Below are 15,670 nucleotides of genomic sequence, written 5' to 3'. Positions count from 1 at the left end.
CACAGGAAATGACAGAGATAGTGAGGGCCATCTATGACATGATGGGGAAGTACACGTATCCGGCTTTAAAAGGGGATGTACCAAAGCAGCATGTGGATAACTTCTTTGAGGTCAGTAATAAGACATTTTTCATTTAGGTGACATTTTGCAACAAAATGAAAAAAAAATAATAATTATATTCATTCAAATATATATATATATATATATATATATATATATATATATATATATATATATATATATATATATATATATATATATATATATATATATATATATATATATATATATATATATTTTTTTTTTTTTTTTTTTTTTTTTTTCAATGGTGATTCTCATCAAATTATGTGGCTAAATATACTTCATTTTATTGTTGATTTATCCATTTCTTTTGATTTGGGGATAAAACGTGTTTGAATAGTTATCCATAGCAATTCCCATTTTACGGCAAAAAATGCCAGAGCAATCCAAATAAATTTTCTCTCTCCTACAGAAAATGGACAAAAACAAAGATGGAGTTGTAACATTGGAGGAGTTTGTGCTTGCCTGTCAGGAGGTATGTTTATATCGTTTTATTTACATCTGCCTTTGTCTTTTGGTGAATTTGCCACGCCCCTTTCTCCAAACCCCACCTCCTAAAGATATGTCAGCAATCTTAAACATGCAAAGTAATTAATGGCTCAAAACCTGTTACTCTCAGAGCCTTTTACTGTTTACAGAGCCTGATTGTTTGTTTCAGTGACATCTGTCAGGTAGAAGGGTAATTTTACATTCTAAATGTAATTCTTTCTCCTTTATGTGGAAAAAGCCACATACTGGTGTATTTAATAAAATAAAAGAAGTCAAGATCAAGTTTGACCAAAAAGATTCTACTGCCTCTGTGTGGTCAAACTGATGAATTACATCTAAAAGTTTCTCTCTTTTTTTTCACCAGGATGAAAACATGATGAGATCCATGCAGCTCTTTGAAAATGTAATGTAGAGAAGCTCCACCAGAAGAAGAGAACAAAACAGAGAGTGGGAAACAGAACGCAAAAGGGATTTTACATTTAAATATATATTTGCTATATTTCACTGAACTGAGTTCTGGGGGAATATAATGGCCTGAGAGGAATGAGAGTCTGTGGGCTTTGTTTTCCTCTCTCTATTCAAACCTTGTAATATATTCAGTGTCTTTTCTTGTTGGTGTTTTGGGAAATTGCCAGCCCAGAATCCACTATGATCCAGCCACGGAAGACTACAAATGTTTGAAATGCATTGTGCATTTCCTGACAGGTGGTGATGATCAACATCCGTCTTCCCAACGAAAAAAAGAAAGCTACTCTCAAACGTTTTTCATTTGTTGACCCTAGAGCTCAGGACTCTACATTTGGTGTACTGGAACTGCATCCAGGAGGAACTACAGCCTCCTTTGCTTGCTTTCTTTGCCAAAAAAGCTTGCATGAGAAAAACCAGTGTTCCCTATGAGTTGCTTGAAAATAATGCTGGCCTTAAAAATATCTAATTTTATGATTTATTTATTATCTATGACATAGAGTTTAAAGGATACTTAATTTGATGTTGATTCTGTCTTGTGTTGTCAGCGTTGTTTGTTAGTAATTGCAGTTTCCAGTCCGCCCACTTAATGTATGTCTGTGTCAGTATTTTCCAGGCCATTTTTGCCCACCAGATCATATATAGTGAATAAGCTGGGACAGAAGTTAAATGTGTGTATCCAAGTATGAAAGTAAGTATTAAGGAAACTACAAAATCACAACTGTATTCAAACCCAACAAGTGACAATCTAGTCCCTGGATACCCTTCTGTCCCCAGATACATCTGCAGAGTTTCAAGAAGGACAAGACAGTATTTGTAAGAGGGAGAAAACCCCCAGATAAAAATCACATGAAATAAAGAAAAATGATTATTATTTATGGGTCAGGGTCAGTCGTAGGACATATAAGCTATGTATATACTTGCAAGTACGGTGCCACATGAAGACATGTCCAATGAGGCAGATACAAACTGTGATAATGAAGTATTCTGTGCAATTCAAATCTCAGTCGAAACTGATTAAAAACATTTGTGGAATAGCATTCAGCTGTGTTTTCTTATTTCACTGTTTATACGCCAAAGACTGTTGGGTTATTATTATTTTTAGCTAGGTGCCAGTAGTGTATGAATGGCATCATTTTATTGTGTATTATTATTATTTAAAAACTGGACAATGATGCCTTAAATTCATTATGTTTAATGTTAATCATTTATGTAACCATTATATTAAAAATGTTTCACTGCTTGCTTTGCTATATAAACAACAGAACAGATAAGTGGTTCTCAACTATAGTCGATTATAAAAAAAAAATGGATGCACCACAACAGCAAAGAAAAACCTGACTCACTAGTATGTAATAATGTATAGTAAGTGAAGCAACATAAATCATCTCTATTTATTTATGTATTTTAACAAAAATGCTTCCTAATTTATAGGCCTATAGTTGTGTGTGTGTGTATAATATATATATATATATATATGTGTGTGTGTAGGCTATGTATAAAACAATACGTGTAGGATATATAGATGTATGCATGTATAAATAAATGTGTAGGATTTAGTTTGAAACAATTTTCACTCAGAAATTGCCAGTAAATTTCATAACCAACTACTAGGAAACGGAAATTAGCACATTGAATTAGACGTGAAATTTGGAAGGAGAGCCTAAAATATGTTCTTGTAAAATGTACTCCAATAATATTTTGTTTTAATTCGAAAATTCATTTTTACAGTGTATTTCTGTTTCCAATGCACCCAATTCGCGAGAGTAATACATTTCATTTAAATCTTTCCAAGACACGCTTAACTGGATAAATGTCATGTTCTACAGCACATATCAATCCGACCCCAAACTCCGTGATACTCTGTCTGTGGAGCGGATTCATTGGCTGGGCAGGAAGAGCGTCCCAGTAATGGGCGTGATATACTGAATGTGGGTTAGTGTGTCCACCCTGCACTCGAGCGCACGGCACAGTTCAGTCTACGCACACTCACATAGCCTACGGAGATGGATCTCGAGCAAATGGGTCCCCAAACCTTCCTGTACGGTATGTAATGAGTTAAATACTTATATTGAGCCGTTCATGTCATATAGTCTATTAGATCACACGTATAGTACGTAAACGTGGCACTAGTATATTACGCAGACTAAGCATGGCTTAGTGTAGTTGCCAGCCAACTAACGTTACCCTAAGTTATATTGTCAGACTTAAATTGCTTACTAGCACGTGTTGATGTGTTAACTGGTATAAATACAACGTAATATCGTTATTAAATGGCTCGATGTGGAGTGACATTAAACCCCACGTGTAGAGCATGAATTCGCACTAGCTAATCGGTTAGCACTACATTATTCACATAGTGGTAGTCAGCAATTAACCGGAGACCGATTTATGTTTGTTCTAGCCTTTATAGACAAATTCAAAATAAACTTCTAAATTGAACATTTTAAAGCAACGAGACGAACCCGTGTCTCCCTGCACGCGCTCTCTAAACACGTGCACTGGTCCTGGCGCTCCAAAATGGCGTCAATGTGCTACACGTGTTTGAATAGCATGCAACTTAAATGTATATTCTTTGTTATATGTGATAAGTCAAATATATACTAATTAAGTGTAATGGAGGGCACCGTTACATAAGTACTGTTTTTTTTTCTTAGTTTCGTTTTCTTAACAGACACACCAAGTCTTTTGCTCAAATGATACCAATGCTAACGGCATTTGAAACCTATTACAATGGAAACGCAATTCTGGTTTAAACATTTTGACGACACTGTCAGGTCTTTAGAAGTAAATTAAAATATCAACATGAATGTTACTTACTTGCCACGTGTAGTTACTTGCATCCACGTGAAACCGTTGGCTGCATTGTTAGTTGTGTTGCGGTAACACGCGATTTTAAACACTATTCTCTAAAAACGATGCAGAGTGAAATGCACTGCAGGCTATAAAAATGAACATGAACGAATCGTTCTTTGGAGCCAGATCATTTCAATGGATTGAATCAGACAATGCGGTTCACTGACTCCTATTTAATCCAAGATCCGTGTTAGGGACCACGTGCCAAAGTAAATGAATCACTTAATTGGTTTGAAGAGAGAATTGCTCGAATTAATGCTTTTTTAAATACACTTGTTTGTTTTTATAGGTTGTGAGCTCAAGGCAGGCAAGGAGGTCACTTTTAATCCAGAGGATGATGATGATTATGATCATCAGTTATCAATCAGAATGGTACGTGGCCTTTTTGAAATGGTCCTCCAATTTTTATCAACATTTAAATTTCTCCTAGAAGGCATTTGCTTATTTGTTAATTGTTACAGGCCTGCATTGATCCCACAACAAAAGATGAACTGAACGTTGTGGAGATCGAAGGGCAAGATTCAGAGGGTCAGAAGGTCAAAGCGGTTCTGGCCACACTCAAGCCCTCCACTCTCCCCAGTGTAAGTAGAATGTCCATCCATTGAGCAATGTCATTTCACACATCTTTTGGGTACACTTGAGTTGATCTCCTTGAATTGCTCTTGTTGATTTTAACTAAAGATGTGTTTGTATCGCAGGTGTGTTTGGGTGGGTTTGAGATCACTCCACCTGTTGTGTTCCGCCTACGCTCTGGTTCTGGTCCAGTTCACATTAGTGGACAGCATCTCATTAGTGAGTACTTCATAATACTTGAAGTGTATGATTTTTTGTGATTTTGGAAACTTTCAGGAATTTCTTATTGGTACTTTTCTTTCAGTCATGGGAGGAGACCAGTCCTTTGATGAAGAAGAGGAGGAGGAAGAAGAAGAAGAGGAGACATTGACAACAGCTAAGAAGAGGCCAGCATCAGTGACTCAGAAGCCTTCAGTAAGTTCTGGAATGAATCGAGGTCCTTTCATTAATATATATGTGTAATTTTGTGGCTCATTCTCTAACCAACTTTCTCTCATAGAAGAAAATGAAGTTGGATGAGGAGGACGATGATGATGATGATGATGAGTACGTGTTGTCTTTGCCATCTATGTAAAGTCATAGGTATTTTAGAAATAGTATTTCAAAATTTAGTCAATTAAATATTAACATTTTACCTTCCAGAGATGATGATGATGAGGAGGATGAAGATGATGAGGAGGAAAGTGAAGAAGACTCTCCTGTGAAGGTGAAATTAGTTAATCAGGACCTACATCTTGTAGAATGTTTAAAACTGTGGTCAGACATGCTTATTTTCCCAATTGTTCTGTCAGGAAAAGAAGGCACCATCCAAACCACAGACCCCTGCACAGAACGGAAAGGGACCTAAGCCCAAGACGCCTGCTAAACAACAGAGCAAGACTCCTGAAAAGAACAAAAAGGATGACAAGAAAACACAGTCGCCCAAAACACCACAGACACCACGGGCTTTCACTGTCCCAGAGATCAAAGCCAAGATTATGGCGAGTGTAGAAAAGGTATGTTTTCTTTTGCATCCTCTCTGCATATGAAGTCACAATATGTGTTTGCATGTCGTAAGAAACTATCATCCTTCTATGCTTCGGGGGAAAAGTGTGATTTGTGCATGATATTATTGAAAATGGGGGGGTGTCATACCAGAAAATAGCACTCATGTTTTTTTGTTTGTTTTTTCAGGGTATAGCATTGCCAAAATTACAGCCAAAGTTTGAGAACTTCATAAAGCACGGCTTAAAAGTCACTGACGCAAAGGTATGTGCACTGACGCCGTCGTCGTCAGTATGTCACGTCATTTTTCTTGTGTCATGTTGTGTTTTGATATTGATGTTTGCCAGTGAGGGGAAAAAAAGAACATCTAAGACACGTTTTCTTTGTTTATCAATCCCTGCAAATTTAGATTTGCATACAGTAGTTTTTCATGAAGTTAAGAAAACTGCTTCATTGCTTTTTGTCTAAGAAATAATGCTTTAATGATATTCATTATGATAGGACACCCTGGTTTTTTGGCCACCAGATGTTTAAAATAAATGAAAGTAAAAATATGTTAAAGGGTCAGTTCACCCAAAAATGAAAATTAGCCTGTTATTTACTCACCCTCAAGCCATCCTAGGTGTATATGACTTTCTTCTTTCAGATGAATCCAATCAGTTATATTAAAAATTGTCCTGGCACTTCTAAGCTCTATTATTGCAGTGGGCAGGTGTTTCTGTTCAAGAGTCCCAAACACGTTAAATAAAGTGAGTGCGTCCGTAATGAAATGTGCCTCCCACAGCTCTGGGGGGGTGAATAAAGGCCTCCTGTAGCGAATCCATGCATTTATGTAAGAAAAATATCCATATTTCAAACATAAACACGTAGGACGTCAGCATTGCGTGATTAGTGAACGTGGAGAGAGAACAAAACGCCGGTCATGAATTAGAAGTACAAACCGAATATTTGTAAAGATAAATGTCGGGGGCTTTTGACATAATCCAAGAGGAGACTGGTTTTCCTTTTGCTTTATTTGCTCCGGTCAACAAACTCGTGAGACTAGCATATCTCAGACGTGCGTGCGTGACTCATACGTCCTACGTCATCTGCCGGAACGCCTTCCACATACAACAGTCAGCAGAAGTGAGAGAAAAGTGTTCGAAATATGGATATTTTTCTTACAAAAACGCATGGAATCACTACAGGAGGGCTTTATTTAAACTGTGTGAGGCACGCTTTATTTAACGTGTTTTGGACTGTTAAAGGGAAACGCCCACCCACTGCAATAACCGCAAGGACAATTTTTAATATAACTCCGATTGGATTCGTCTGAATGAAGAAAGTCATATACACCGAGGATAGCTCAAGGGTGAGTAAAACATGAGAGAATTTGCGTTTTTGGGTGAACTAACCCTTTAATCATCAAAGAGGTATATTCAAGTCATTGTATGCTAGAATCATTTATAATAAATTAATAGATGCTAGCTTAAGGAACATATTAGGAACCGTCATGAATGAAGGTCTTACCTGTACTTCTGTTTTGTTTTTTTTCCCCAAAGGTAATCGAGGAGCTCTGGAAGTGGAGACAGAGTGTACAATAAGAGCAAAACCATCTTTTGTTTTGCTTAAATTATTAGGCGCTCCCTTTTTTTTTCTTTTTTGACCATGATTTTACTTTTTGTTACCTGCAGTTTTAAGTTCGTCCCCATACTCTTCGGTTTTTATGTCAAATCCGTGCCATTCCCTGAAAAGACTTTACTCAGAACATGAGCTTTTTCATCCTTTGCAATCTGGCCTCTCCTCACCCCTATGGTGTTGTCATGTCCATGGAGTGTGGCCTTCTTTTGGCAGCCTAGTTGCTTAAATGAGAGTCTGAGCAGAAGATTTCAACCCTGTAATTTATGGAGATTTGTTGACCACCCGTCCATTGTTTCTTTAAAATTACATGGAAGTTTGTATATGGCATTCTGATTAGAGATGCACCTGAGAAGTCAGTTTACTGAAATCTTGAACAACTTGACCTGATTTGCAATGCATGATTATTAGGTTTCAGAATGGTATCAGTGATGAATTCAGAAGTTCATGTTATTTTTGAAATTGTCAATATCTTGTAACCTGCTAGAAGGTGGGATGTACTGTATGTTTGGGATTGATTGGTTAACTGTAAGAAATCCAAATGTCAAGAATGTATACTGTTAATGTCACAGTCTGTGCAGATAAATCTCAGAACTCGTAATCTGTGGACTACAATTCAGAGGTGGTTCACTTTTTTCGACTTGGTTGAATCTGTTTAAATGCAAATGAAGTTTATATTACACAAGTGTTAACCCATTTAATATGGCTTATAAAATCCCTCTTGGAGAAGTCAGGACTGTTTTCTTTTATCTTGACTGTTAACCCCCACTTAAACTTTACTTTATCCTCGATTTGTTTGTATAGAGATTTGTGAATTTTAACATTACCTCAGGACCAGTTGAAAAAAAACCTGCCTTTGTTGTTTTCACACAAAAAAAATTGTAGATTGCTTTGCCTTGTTGTCTTTCATTCAGAAATGTTTGATCTGATCTCAAGGTTCCAGAGCTGAGCTAGTAACTGATTACTTGTAATCTGGATTACGTAATCAGATTCCAAAAATGAAGTACTTGTAATTAGATTAAATTACATTTTAAAATACTCGTAATCAAGACTGCAGTTACTTTTTTAATGATTACTTAATTCACACAGTAGCAAAAAAAAGATTACATAATGTACTCTTATTATGTAAATTATCCTATTTAAATCGATGCGATAAACAAGTTAGGTCAAAAGTAATCAAAAAGTAGTCTGATTAGATTAGCATGTGTAATGTAACGGATTACATTACTAACTAGGCTACAATTTGTGTCATGTAATTTGGAATCGGTAACAGACTACAATTTGTAGGCCTAAGTAATCTACCCAGCTCTGTTTGCTTCTATCAAATAAATTCTATTTTTTAGATTCACAAAGAGTTATAAATAGTTTAAGAGTTCTCTATCAACATTGTCAGGTTGCTGTGGTTCCACAGGTTTCCTAGGCTATATTTTCGAAAACTATTCTACACCTTTTTAGCATTTTAAACAAGTTTGATTATTTTAATGTATTTATATGTTACGTTTATTTTGTATCAGACCTTTAATACCCTATATTCCATTTTTCGTTGCGAGTTCGCGGGTGTAGACTGACAGAGGACCACTTGTACTTAATAGCCAGCAGAGGGCGTTAAAACACCACGCTTTACAAATCACTTGTAGTTGAGCAACTGTAGAAGTGATGTCATTGCTGTGGATGTGGAAAGGAGCCAGGAATACTTCCTGTGTAAATTATCTTGAGCATTGAGTCTATTTTACCGAAGGCTTTCTCAGATGACCCCGACTCTAACGTACACATCACCTCACCCTCTCCAGTCAAAGCGGGCCTGGCACAGCACGGGCCACTACTAACCATCTGTCCACAAAGAGCTGTGGCAGAACTCCACAGGTTCACCCTGCGGAGGCATTGACAGCATCATAATGTAAGGAGTCTGTTAAATCACTTTATAATGGACACCCCTCCATTTACCCCCCACCCAGGCCTTTAAAACAGGTCAGTTCCTGAGAGTCAGCACTTTGGGAGGAGGGAGTTGGTTGCAGTGGGCATAAAGGCATTTTTATGGTCCCACAGGATCCCGCATTTATCTGCTTGAGGACATAAGTGCTTCTTTGCTGTGGCAGGCATAATCGACTGCAAGCAACTACCAGGACTCAGTGTTTATTTGTCGATCAAGTTGTGTAGAACAGTGGTAGGACCTCTGAAAGCAACACATTACTATAGCGAACAGTGCTGCTTAGGGATTTGGAAAACGCCTCTTCTTAAAAAAAAAAAAAAAAACATTAGGGGAATAAGAAATTAACCAAAGCACACCTTTTGTGTTAATGCCAAAACAGAATGTTTATTACTTTTTGTTTGCTATTTACATATTTATCAAATACAAAGTATAATACAGAGTTTGGGATGCAACAGCACACCTACATCATCTAACAAACCCTTATTTCGTCTGAAATTGTTCTTTCCCTCTGACACGCAGCATTCAACCATCGAAGCATGATTCTGAGGAGCGGCGTTTGGAGTCACTGCTGAATAAATCTAACAGATAAAATAAATTGCAACCACCCCGTACAATGTCATACGCCTCTCTTTTGAACGCTTCATGCGATTTCTCAAATAATCAGGATGTAGTTTCATAAAATAAAAAAATTTAAAAGTAGCTGGTTATCCTTTGAACCCCAAAAAAAAAAAATATGCAAACCCATGCCTGACAAAAAGGGAAAAGTGTGTCTATTTGTGCGTCTTTGTGTCCTTTTATTTTCACAAATGGCCAGATTGGGGGCATTTTAGGTTGTGCAACTCACATTATAAATAATTAATTCATTGTTACTTCCCTCTTCTGCATTAATCCTGTATTCTACAGCTCTGAGTGGAGGAGAAATTACACAGGGGGGCAGAAGGACAAATGAAAGGGTGGAGGAGAAGATCAGAGGATCTGTAAAAGGGTCAGCTGAGATGGCCTGTTCCATTCTACAAGTCATTGCACAAGTCAATGAAACACCCTTATGGGGATATTAGTCTCTACGCACAGACACACCACAGAAAACGGACTTAATTTATTCTGCAGAGGCTCGTACGACGCAGAACCGTTTTATTTGTATGGGTTTGCTCACTGTAGGATGGCCAATATTAGTTTACACTTTTTTGTGGAATGGAATAGTCTTTTAGGATGGAGATGAGGTCAACCAACATCCCAGTCCATCAAAAAAGTGCGAGAATGTCATTTGCTTCTTGAGTTCTGGTACTCATACGAGCGCAGTCACTCCCCCTAGCTTGCCGCTCTCTTCGCTCGCCCAAGGCTGTAGGTTCTGCAGGGCGAACAGTGATGAGTTGTGGATGCAGAGCGGGTCTGTTGGAACTGAATCAGTCAAAGATTTCTGAAAGACATCGTGCTGGAGTTGAATCATCAGCCGGTTGGCCTGCTGACGCTCTGCCTCCCTCTCTTCTGCCGTCTGCCGTCTGACATGAGAAGAAGGGAAAAGATATAAAGAAAATTAGAGAAGTGGAAGTTTTACATTTGCCACAAACTTGCTCATGTGCACATTTACCTCAGATATTCAGTGCAAACAATGAATCGCAGGGTGAAATGAACTACATACAGCAAGGCTATAAGAAGACAGGGTGATCTTTGAGCAACAAATCACTAACTGTGAGAACATTTTACCAACATATGGATTTGGATATAAGTGTGTGAAATTTTGTGAATTTGTGTGGAGATGTAATTGATTAATTGAGGTAAATATCCAGTTCAAACATCAGTTTAAACATTAAATTTGTGTAATGTTCAAGCAGCCCATCCTCTTCTCCAAAGTGTGGTATGTCATTAGTGTGTTTGCCTTAGTTAATAATTCATGTTTCTTCTTGACAACACCATTATTTTCCCATTAATTCTTACAGGTATCATGGCCGTTAGTAGGTCAAATATGAAAAGTGATTTCAGGTAATTACAGACACTATGTGGTTAGTCTATATATATACATATACACACACACACACACACACACACGTTTAAAAGGTTTTCAATAGGGCAGTTGAAATATACATTTCAGTCTGTTTAATAATTTTATGTCCAGGCTTGAAATTTTATCAAGTAAATATTTCTATCATTCCAATAATTTCTGTTGCCTGTTTACAACTCTGGCTAAAACCATGTTACAGTATTAAAACAACCCGGATACCTACTTCACAGTGTGCTATTAGACATTATCAATGTCCAGACAAACGTTTAGAGGGGGAAAAAAAGACATGCAATGGAAATATAGTCTAGTGTGGCGTTCTTGTGGCTTTGTTCCTCATATGTGATCACACTTGAGTTTTTCACCATTTTTCTCAACATTTTCCGTTAGAATATATCTCCCTTTCTTTCTCTGTCTCACCTCCACTTGGTCCTGCGGTTTTGAAACCAGGTTTTGACCTGGGCATCTGTCATTTTCAGAGTTTTAGCCAAAGCTGCTCGTTCGGCGCTGGCCAGGTATTTTTGTCTGTGGAAGCGCTTCTCCAGCTCACAGATCTGCACTCGAGAGAAAGATGTACGGGGTTTCTTTCTCTTCGGTGGTGTGCGGTTCTGGTACGGGTGACCAATACGCCGAGCCACAGTGAAAGGCGTCAGGGCTGCTGTAGTATCAAGAAGGAAGGAAAAACCAGTGAGAGATGAGGTAAGTCATGAAGAGTCTGACACACAGCTTATTGACCTCCTTCTGTCACACTAAATAATTTTTCTTAGTAGAAAAAGACAAAATTGGAATCTGCCTTTTCAAGAATTAAAATCTTTTTTGTTATTAATGTGATCTTTTTTTAGATATAATATACCTAGTAGTTTGTATGCCTACATTGTAAAATATTTCTGTTGTTTTTGCAGTATTAGAGTATATTTTAAATGCATTTAAATGTTCTAAAGACAGACTGTCCAAGCCCACAAAAAAAATGGGATGCACTGCACATTTTTAGAATCAAGGAATTTTTTTCCATATAATAATTGATAAAGAAAATTGTTTTTTTTTATTTTATGAAGTTACTTAATGACAGTTAAGACGTAAGTTGCTTTTTGCACATTAAGCCAGCTTTCACTTAAAGGTTTGTGTAATTCTGTGCTACATTAATCAGCCGAAGTTTCTAACTCTTGCTGAGTCAAAGGAAAACTCTGCTCCTCATCATTATAAATTTACTCCATGCCTTCAGGCACTATACCTTTTAGATGTGAAGTTAGACTTTATATTATTGATTGATAAATACTAAAACCCCTCATAAATAGATGGATTGCTGATGCTCTTAGGATTTGTTGAGAGGCCTGTTACTCAGGTTACATATAAACTGTACAATAAAATCACACAAAACATATCCTATTAATGTTGCATCAAATACAAACAGCAGCTGTTCTCCTAATGACAGTAATTACCTATATTGTTCATTTATTTATTATCCAAAACACAGAGAGCAGCAGAGAGCGCCTGTTACCGCAGCTATAGGTGGCAATAATTAAAGCTGGTGAAATATTGATATGTCTTTCTAATAGCACAGCGTTCGCATTTACCCCAGAATAAAGAAAGCTGCTGATCTATGTGGCAGCTCTGAATTGTTAGAGTTTATATTCATATGCAAAAGAGCGGTTAAACTATTCTCATTTATTTATGTAGCCCGCTTGGTAGATGTTCAATACATATTTGAAAAAATAAAATAAAATAGGCATGTATAATTGAATCTGGTTAATCTAAAAAACGCGATGATTTCAGTTATTACACAATTATTCAGATATGTGTTTTTGCACGTCCAATAAGCTTAAATATAAAGCAAAATCATGCAAACAACAAAAACATTTTTTTTTTTTTTTTTTTTTTTGCTTGCTCGCGCTGTTGACCTAAGCTGAACATTGTGAGGTGTTGACTTTCTATCGGCCTTTTCATTTAATTTCGCCCATAACCGGCACAGGTGTTTCACGCTCTTCAAGGTCAAATAAAACTAAAACGAGCTCCTCAGCAGCATCCATTCATCTGCCGGCTCTTTATGGAAACAGCAGGATCACGTTTCCCAGACATACTGTCTAAAATTTATTGTATTGAAACCTCCACCAATTCATCCTTTTATTCTTTCACGAGCACACATGCAACAGCATCACAATTAGCACAACTGAAATGGCAAATGATTAAAAGTGCGTTATCCTATTTTGGGGCAATAGCGTACATTTCTATTGCGATAACTCGCAAAGACATTTTATAGGCTTCTCTATTTAAGTAATCTGTGGTGCGTTCATATGGATATAGGCTATAATAACATGTATTGACTAATTAGGCTATTTAAAGGCTACTTTAATGATAACTAAAGCATCACATAACATCGTAGCCTAGGCCTAAAGTTATTGCTAAAGTTATGTTATTATAGCGTGTAACCAACTCATAGCTTGAGTGTTTTTTGTTTTGTCTTTTTTATTTTATTTTTATTATTTTTTTTTTGGGGGGGGGGGGGGGGGGGGGGGGTAATTCTTCTCCCATAATTATGCCGTCCTATAAAAAAATAAATAAATGATACAGAATTAAAGATAAATATATTTAAAACAGGAAGAAGAAAAAAACACCAGTAGCCTATATTGTGTTAGAAATTAGTATGTTTTTACATTTCATAAGTTGGAGGCTAAGTCTGCTTGACTTTTACTGTCAAAACTCCATGACCACTGACATTTTAAACAACAAATATTTTTAAACATAATTATAATTATTATAAGACGCAAATGTGAACTTGAGTGATGTTTGGTTACTCAGACAATTCACCATTTCCTGATTCTGATAACTTTAACCACGAGGATTCGTGTAAGAAAATGAAAGGAACAGATCGAAAGAATAAGACTATTCGTTTACCTGCAAACCTGTCCTTTGCGAAGCGCTGGCTGTTCTCTATCCAGGGAAAACTGAGGCTCCCAAGACCGGGAACCGCGCTGGCCATGGGTGGAGGCACGGCCGCGGCCAGGGGCCTGTGAGCCGGGACCCTAATCACTCCTCCGGGTGCAAGGGTCAAGTTCACTCCGTATGGACTGGACTCCTCATATGGAGCCGCGATACCGTGAAAAGTACCGGTTAGTGTCGTGTACGGCGTTGCACTCGCTCCTGTTGGGCTGCCGAGATGATAACTGCCTCCGCTCGCGCTGCCGCTGCTGCTGCTCTCGGAGTTATTCCTGCTTGAGTTCTGCTGTGGCTCTTGATCGGTGCCGCTGAGAATCTGGTCGATGCCGAAACTGATGGGTTCATGTTGGGTAGGTTGTGATGTTTGACTGGTGCCACTTGGGCTGGAGCTTGGGGCTCGGTCCATCCTCACCTCCCGTAGCTTTCCAGTGAGTTTATTCCACAGACAATTTCGGACTGCCCTGGAATTGTACTATGGAAAACTGTAGCTCTATGAGTGAGGGAATTCCTAGTAATAGCTACTTTGTGATGTATTACTCCTCGAGATTCAATTCTTGACATAGGATGGCTTGGACGCATTGGTCTGTGGGTGAAAAGTTTTTGGCACGAGGACTTGGCAGATTTCTGGCACTCTCTCTCTCCACTGGCTCCCTGCGCGGAACTCGTTGGGCTCTTCTCTTCTCTGATTGGACAGTGCTCAATCTCCCTCTCCTTATTGGCTTTCATTTTGTTACAAGTCACAAAACATAACACGTTTTGTGACATCATTCTTTGAAATGCAGATCGTTTAGTCCCCAATTTCTGTATTGGTCAAGTATCTCTTTATTATGGACATGCTGACATCAGCACGTCATCGCTGGCTTTTTAAATACTTGAGTATTTAATAGAGATTCTACCGTGGCTTCATGTGGAAAATAAAGTGCTCATCAATTGTATTAGGCTATTACCATACGGATCTTATTAGAAATTAGTTAGTTAGCGTATATGAGATGAGACGAGGAATGTAGTTTACAATTTCATGACTTTAATATTTTAATAATCTTTCTGGATTAGAAACTCTAATCGGCGTATATTAAAATCAGAAACACTTATGATCAATTCACGCTTTAAGAAAAAAAAAATCGAATTTATATATCGCCTTAAGCAACTGGAAGAGTGCTTTTGACCTCAAAGCTGCCCTCAACCTTTTTTTCTAATATGCCAATCAACTTTAGACTCGTTCTCGGCTTTATTAGAAAAAAACTAATTAAATATCCTTTTTATTTATTTTGTCCATGGGGCAGTTGGAAAGTAGTTGTTCATATGAAATTAGGCTATATATCGCATCAAGCCGAAATAAAACATAAAAGGTAATAATAATAATAATAATAATAAGTTTAGGATTCTTATTTATGACAGAAGCATTAAAATCCAGATTTTTTTTTTATATATATAAACCATGTTAATTGAAGCTCTTTTTAACTTCTGAATGTTACGATATTAAACGTAGTCTGAAAGGTATTCAGACTAAAAGGTATAAAAATAAACGGAAAAATAGACTGAAAAATATTAATTGAAGTCTCTCTAAATCGATTTAGGGACGGTGTATTTATGGCCGAGTAGGCAATCATTCTACAATAATGGTAACATTAAACATTGGACATCACAAGTTAATAATTTTGTTATAATGCAGACATCAGCTTACTTTTTAAAGCGTTCTTGAACCAAAGTAAATCATTTTGTTTCTGTTTAATATTTTCTAAAAC

At 37.3% G+C, this 15,670-nt stretch overlaps 3 protein-coding genes across 6 annotated transcripts in view; 2 read left to right on the top strand and 1 right to left on the bottom strand.

Moving 5' to 3' along the window:
- The window catches only part of kcnip1b (Kv channel interacting protein 1 b), a gene marked incomplete at its 5' end in the record, with an annotated part of 38,082 nt that extends 36,007 nt beyond the window's left edge, over nt 1–2,075 (top strand). For all 3 annotated transcript variants that reach the window (XM_079411083.1, XM_079411085.1, XM_079411084.1), the window contains 3 exons: nt 6–110; nt 494–556; nt 935–2,075. In XM_079411083.1, the coding sequence (XP_079267209.1) occupies nt 6–110; nt 494–556; nt 935–982 (216 nt within the window). In that variant the 3' untranslated portion in view covers nt 983–2,075. The remainder of the gene's footprint in view (nt 1–5; nt 111–493; nt 557–934) is intronic.
- Nucleotides 2,076–2,942: 867 nt separating this feature from the next.
- On the top strand, nt 2,943–7,954 carry npm1a (nucleophosmin 1a). Of its 2 annotated transcripts, none has more exons than XM_079411081.1 (10): nt 2,943–3,081; nt 4,181–4,263; nt 4,353–4,472; nt 4,590–4,683; nt 4,769–4,878; nt 4,964–5,010; nt 5,107–5,170; nt 5,256–5,459; nt 5,638–5,712; nt 6,990–7,954. In XM_079411081.1, the coding sequence occupies exons 1-10, from the start codon at nt 3,042–3,044 to the stop codon at nt 7,029–7,031; spliced, it is 879 nt and encodes a 292-aa protein (XP_079267207.1). In that variant the 5' UTR covers nt 2,943–3,041; the 3' UTR covers nt 7,032–7,954. The 2 variants fall into 2 exon arrangements, with proteins under 2 accessions (XP_079267207.1, XP_079267208.1); XM_079411082.1 differs by having other exon boundaries at nt 2,957–3,081; nt 4,967–5,010.
- Nucleotides 7,955–9,361: 1,407 nt separating this feature from the next.
- On the bottom strand, nt 9,362–14,578 carry tlx3b (T cell leukemia homeobox 3b). The gene is made up of 3 exons (XM_079410071.1): nt 13,884–14,578; nt 11,412–11,649; nt 9,362–10,494 (listed from the first exon to the last, which is right to left on the bottom strand). Exons 1-3 carry the CDS (start codon nt 14,329–14,331, stop codon nt 10,281–10,283), a joined length of 900 nt encoding a protein of 299 aa, XP_079266197.1. The 5' UTR covers nt 14,332–14,578; the 3' UTR covers nt 9,362–10,280.
- Between the last annotated feature and the right edge of the window lie 1,092 nt (nt 14,579–15,670).

The sequence above is a fragment of the Barbus barbus genome (genome assembly GCF_936440315.1).
Source record: "Barbus barbus genome assembly, chromosome: 47".
Lineage (NCBI taxonomy): Eukaryota > Metazoa > Chordata > Actinopteri > Cypriniformes > Cyprinidae > Barbus > Barbus barbus.
Note: the sequence above shows the minus strand (reverse complement) of the source record. Positions and strands in the feature narration are given on the sequence as shown.

What these genes read in the sequence shown, in the direction of transcription:
- npm1a (XM_079411081.1), top strand. Translation starts at nt 3,042, where the DNA reads ATGGATCTCGAGCAAATGGGTCCCCAAACCTTCCTGTACG. An exon ending in ATCAGTTATCAATCAGAATG is followed by an intron (nt 4,264 to 4,352) that starts GTACGTGGCCTT and finishes TAATTGTTACAG; the next exon opens with GCCTGCATTGATCCCACAAC. An exon ending in AAGAAGACTCTCCTGTGAAG is followed by an intron (nt 5,171 to 5,255) that starts GTGAAATTAGTT and finishes TTGTTCTGTCAG; the next exon opens with GAAAAGAAGGCACCATCCAA.
- tlx3b (XM_079410071.1), bottom strand. Translation starts at nt 14,331, where the DNA reads ATGGACCGAGCCCCAAGCTCCAGCCCAAGTGGCACCAGTCAAACATCA. An exon ending in CGCAAAGGACAGGTTTGCAG is followed by an intron (nt 11,650 to 13,883) that starts GTAAACGAATAG and finishes TTGATACTACAG; the next exon opens with CAGCCCTGACGCCTTTCACT. An exon ending in AACCGCAGGACCAAGTGGAG is followed by an intron (nt 10,495 to 11,411) that starts GTGAGACAGAGA and finishes TTCTCATGTCAG; the next exon opens with ACGGCAGACGGCAGAAGAGA.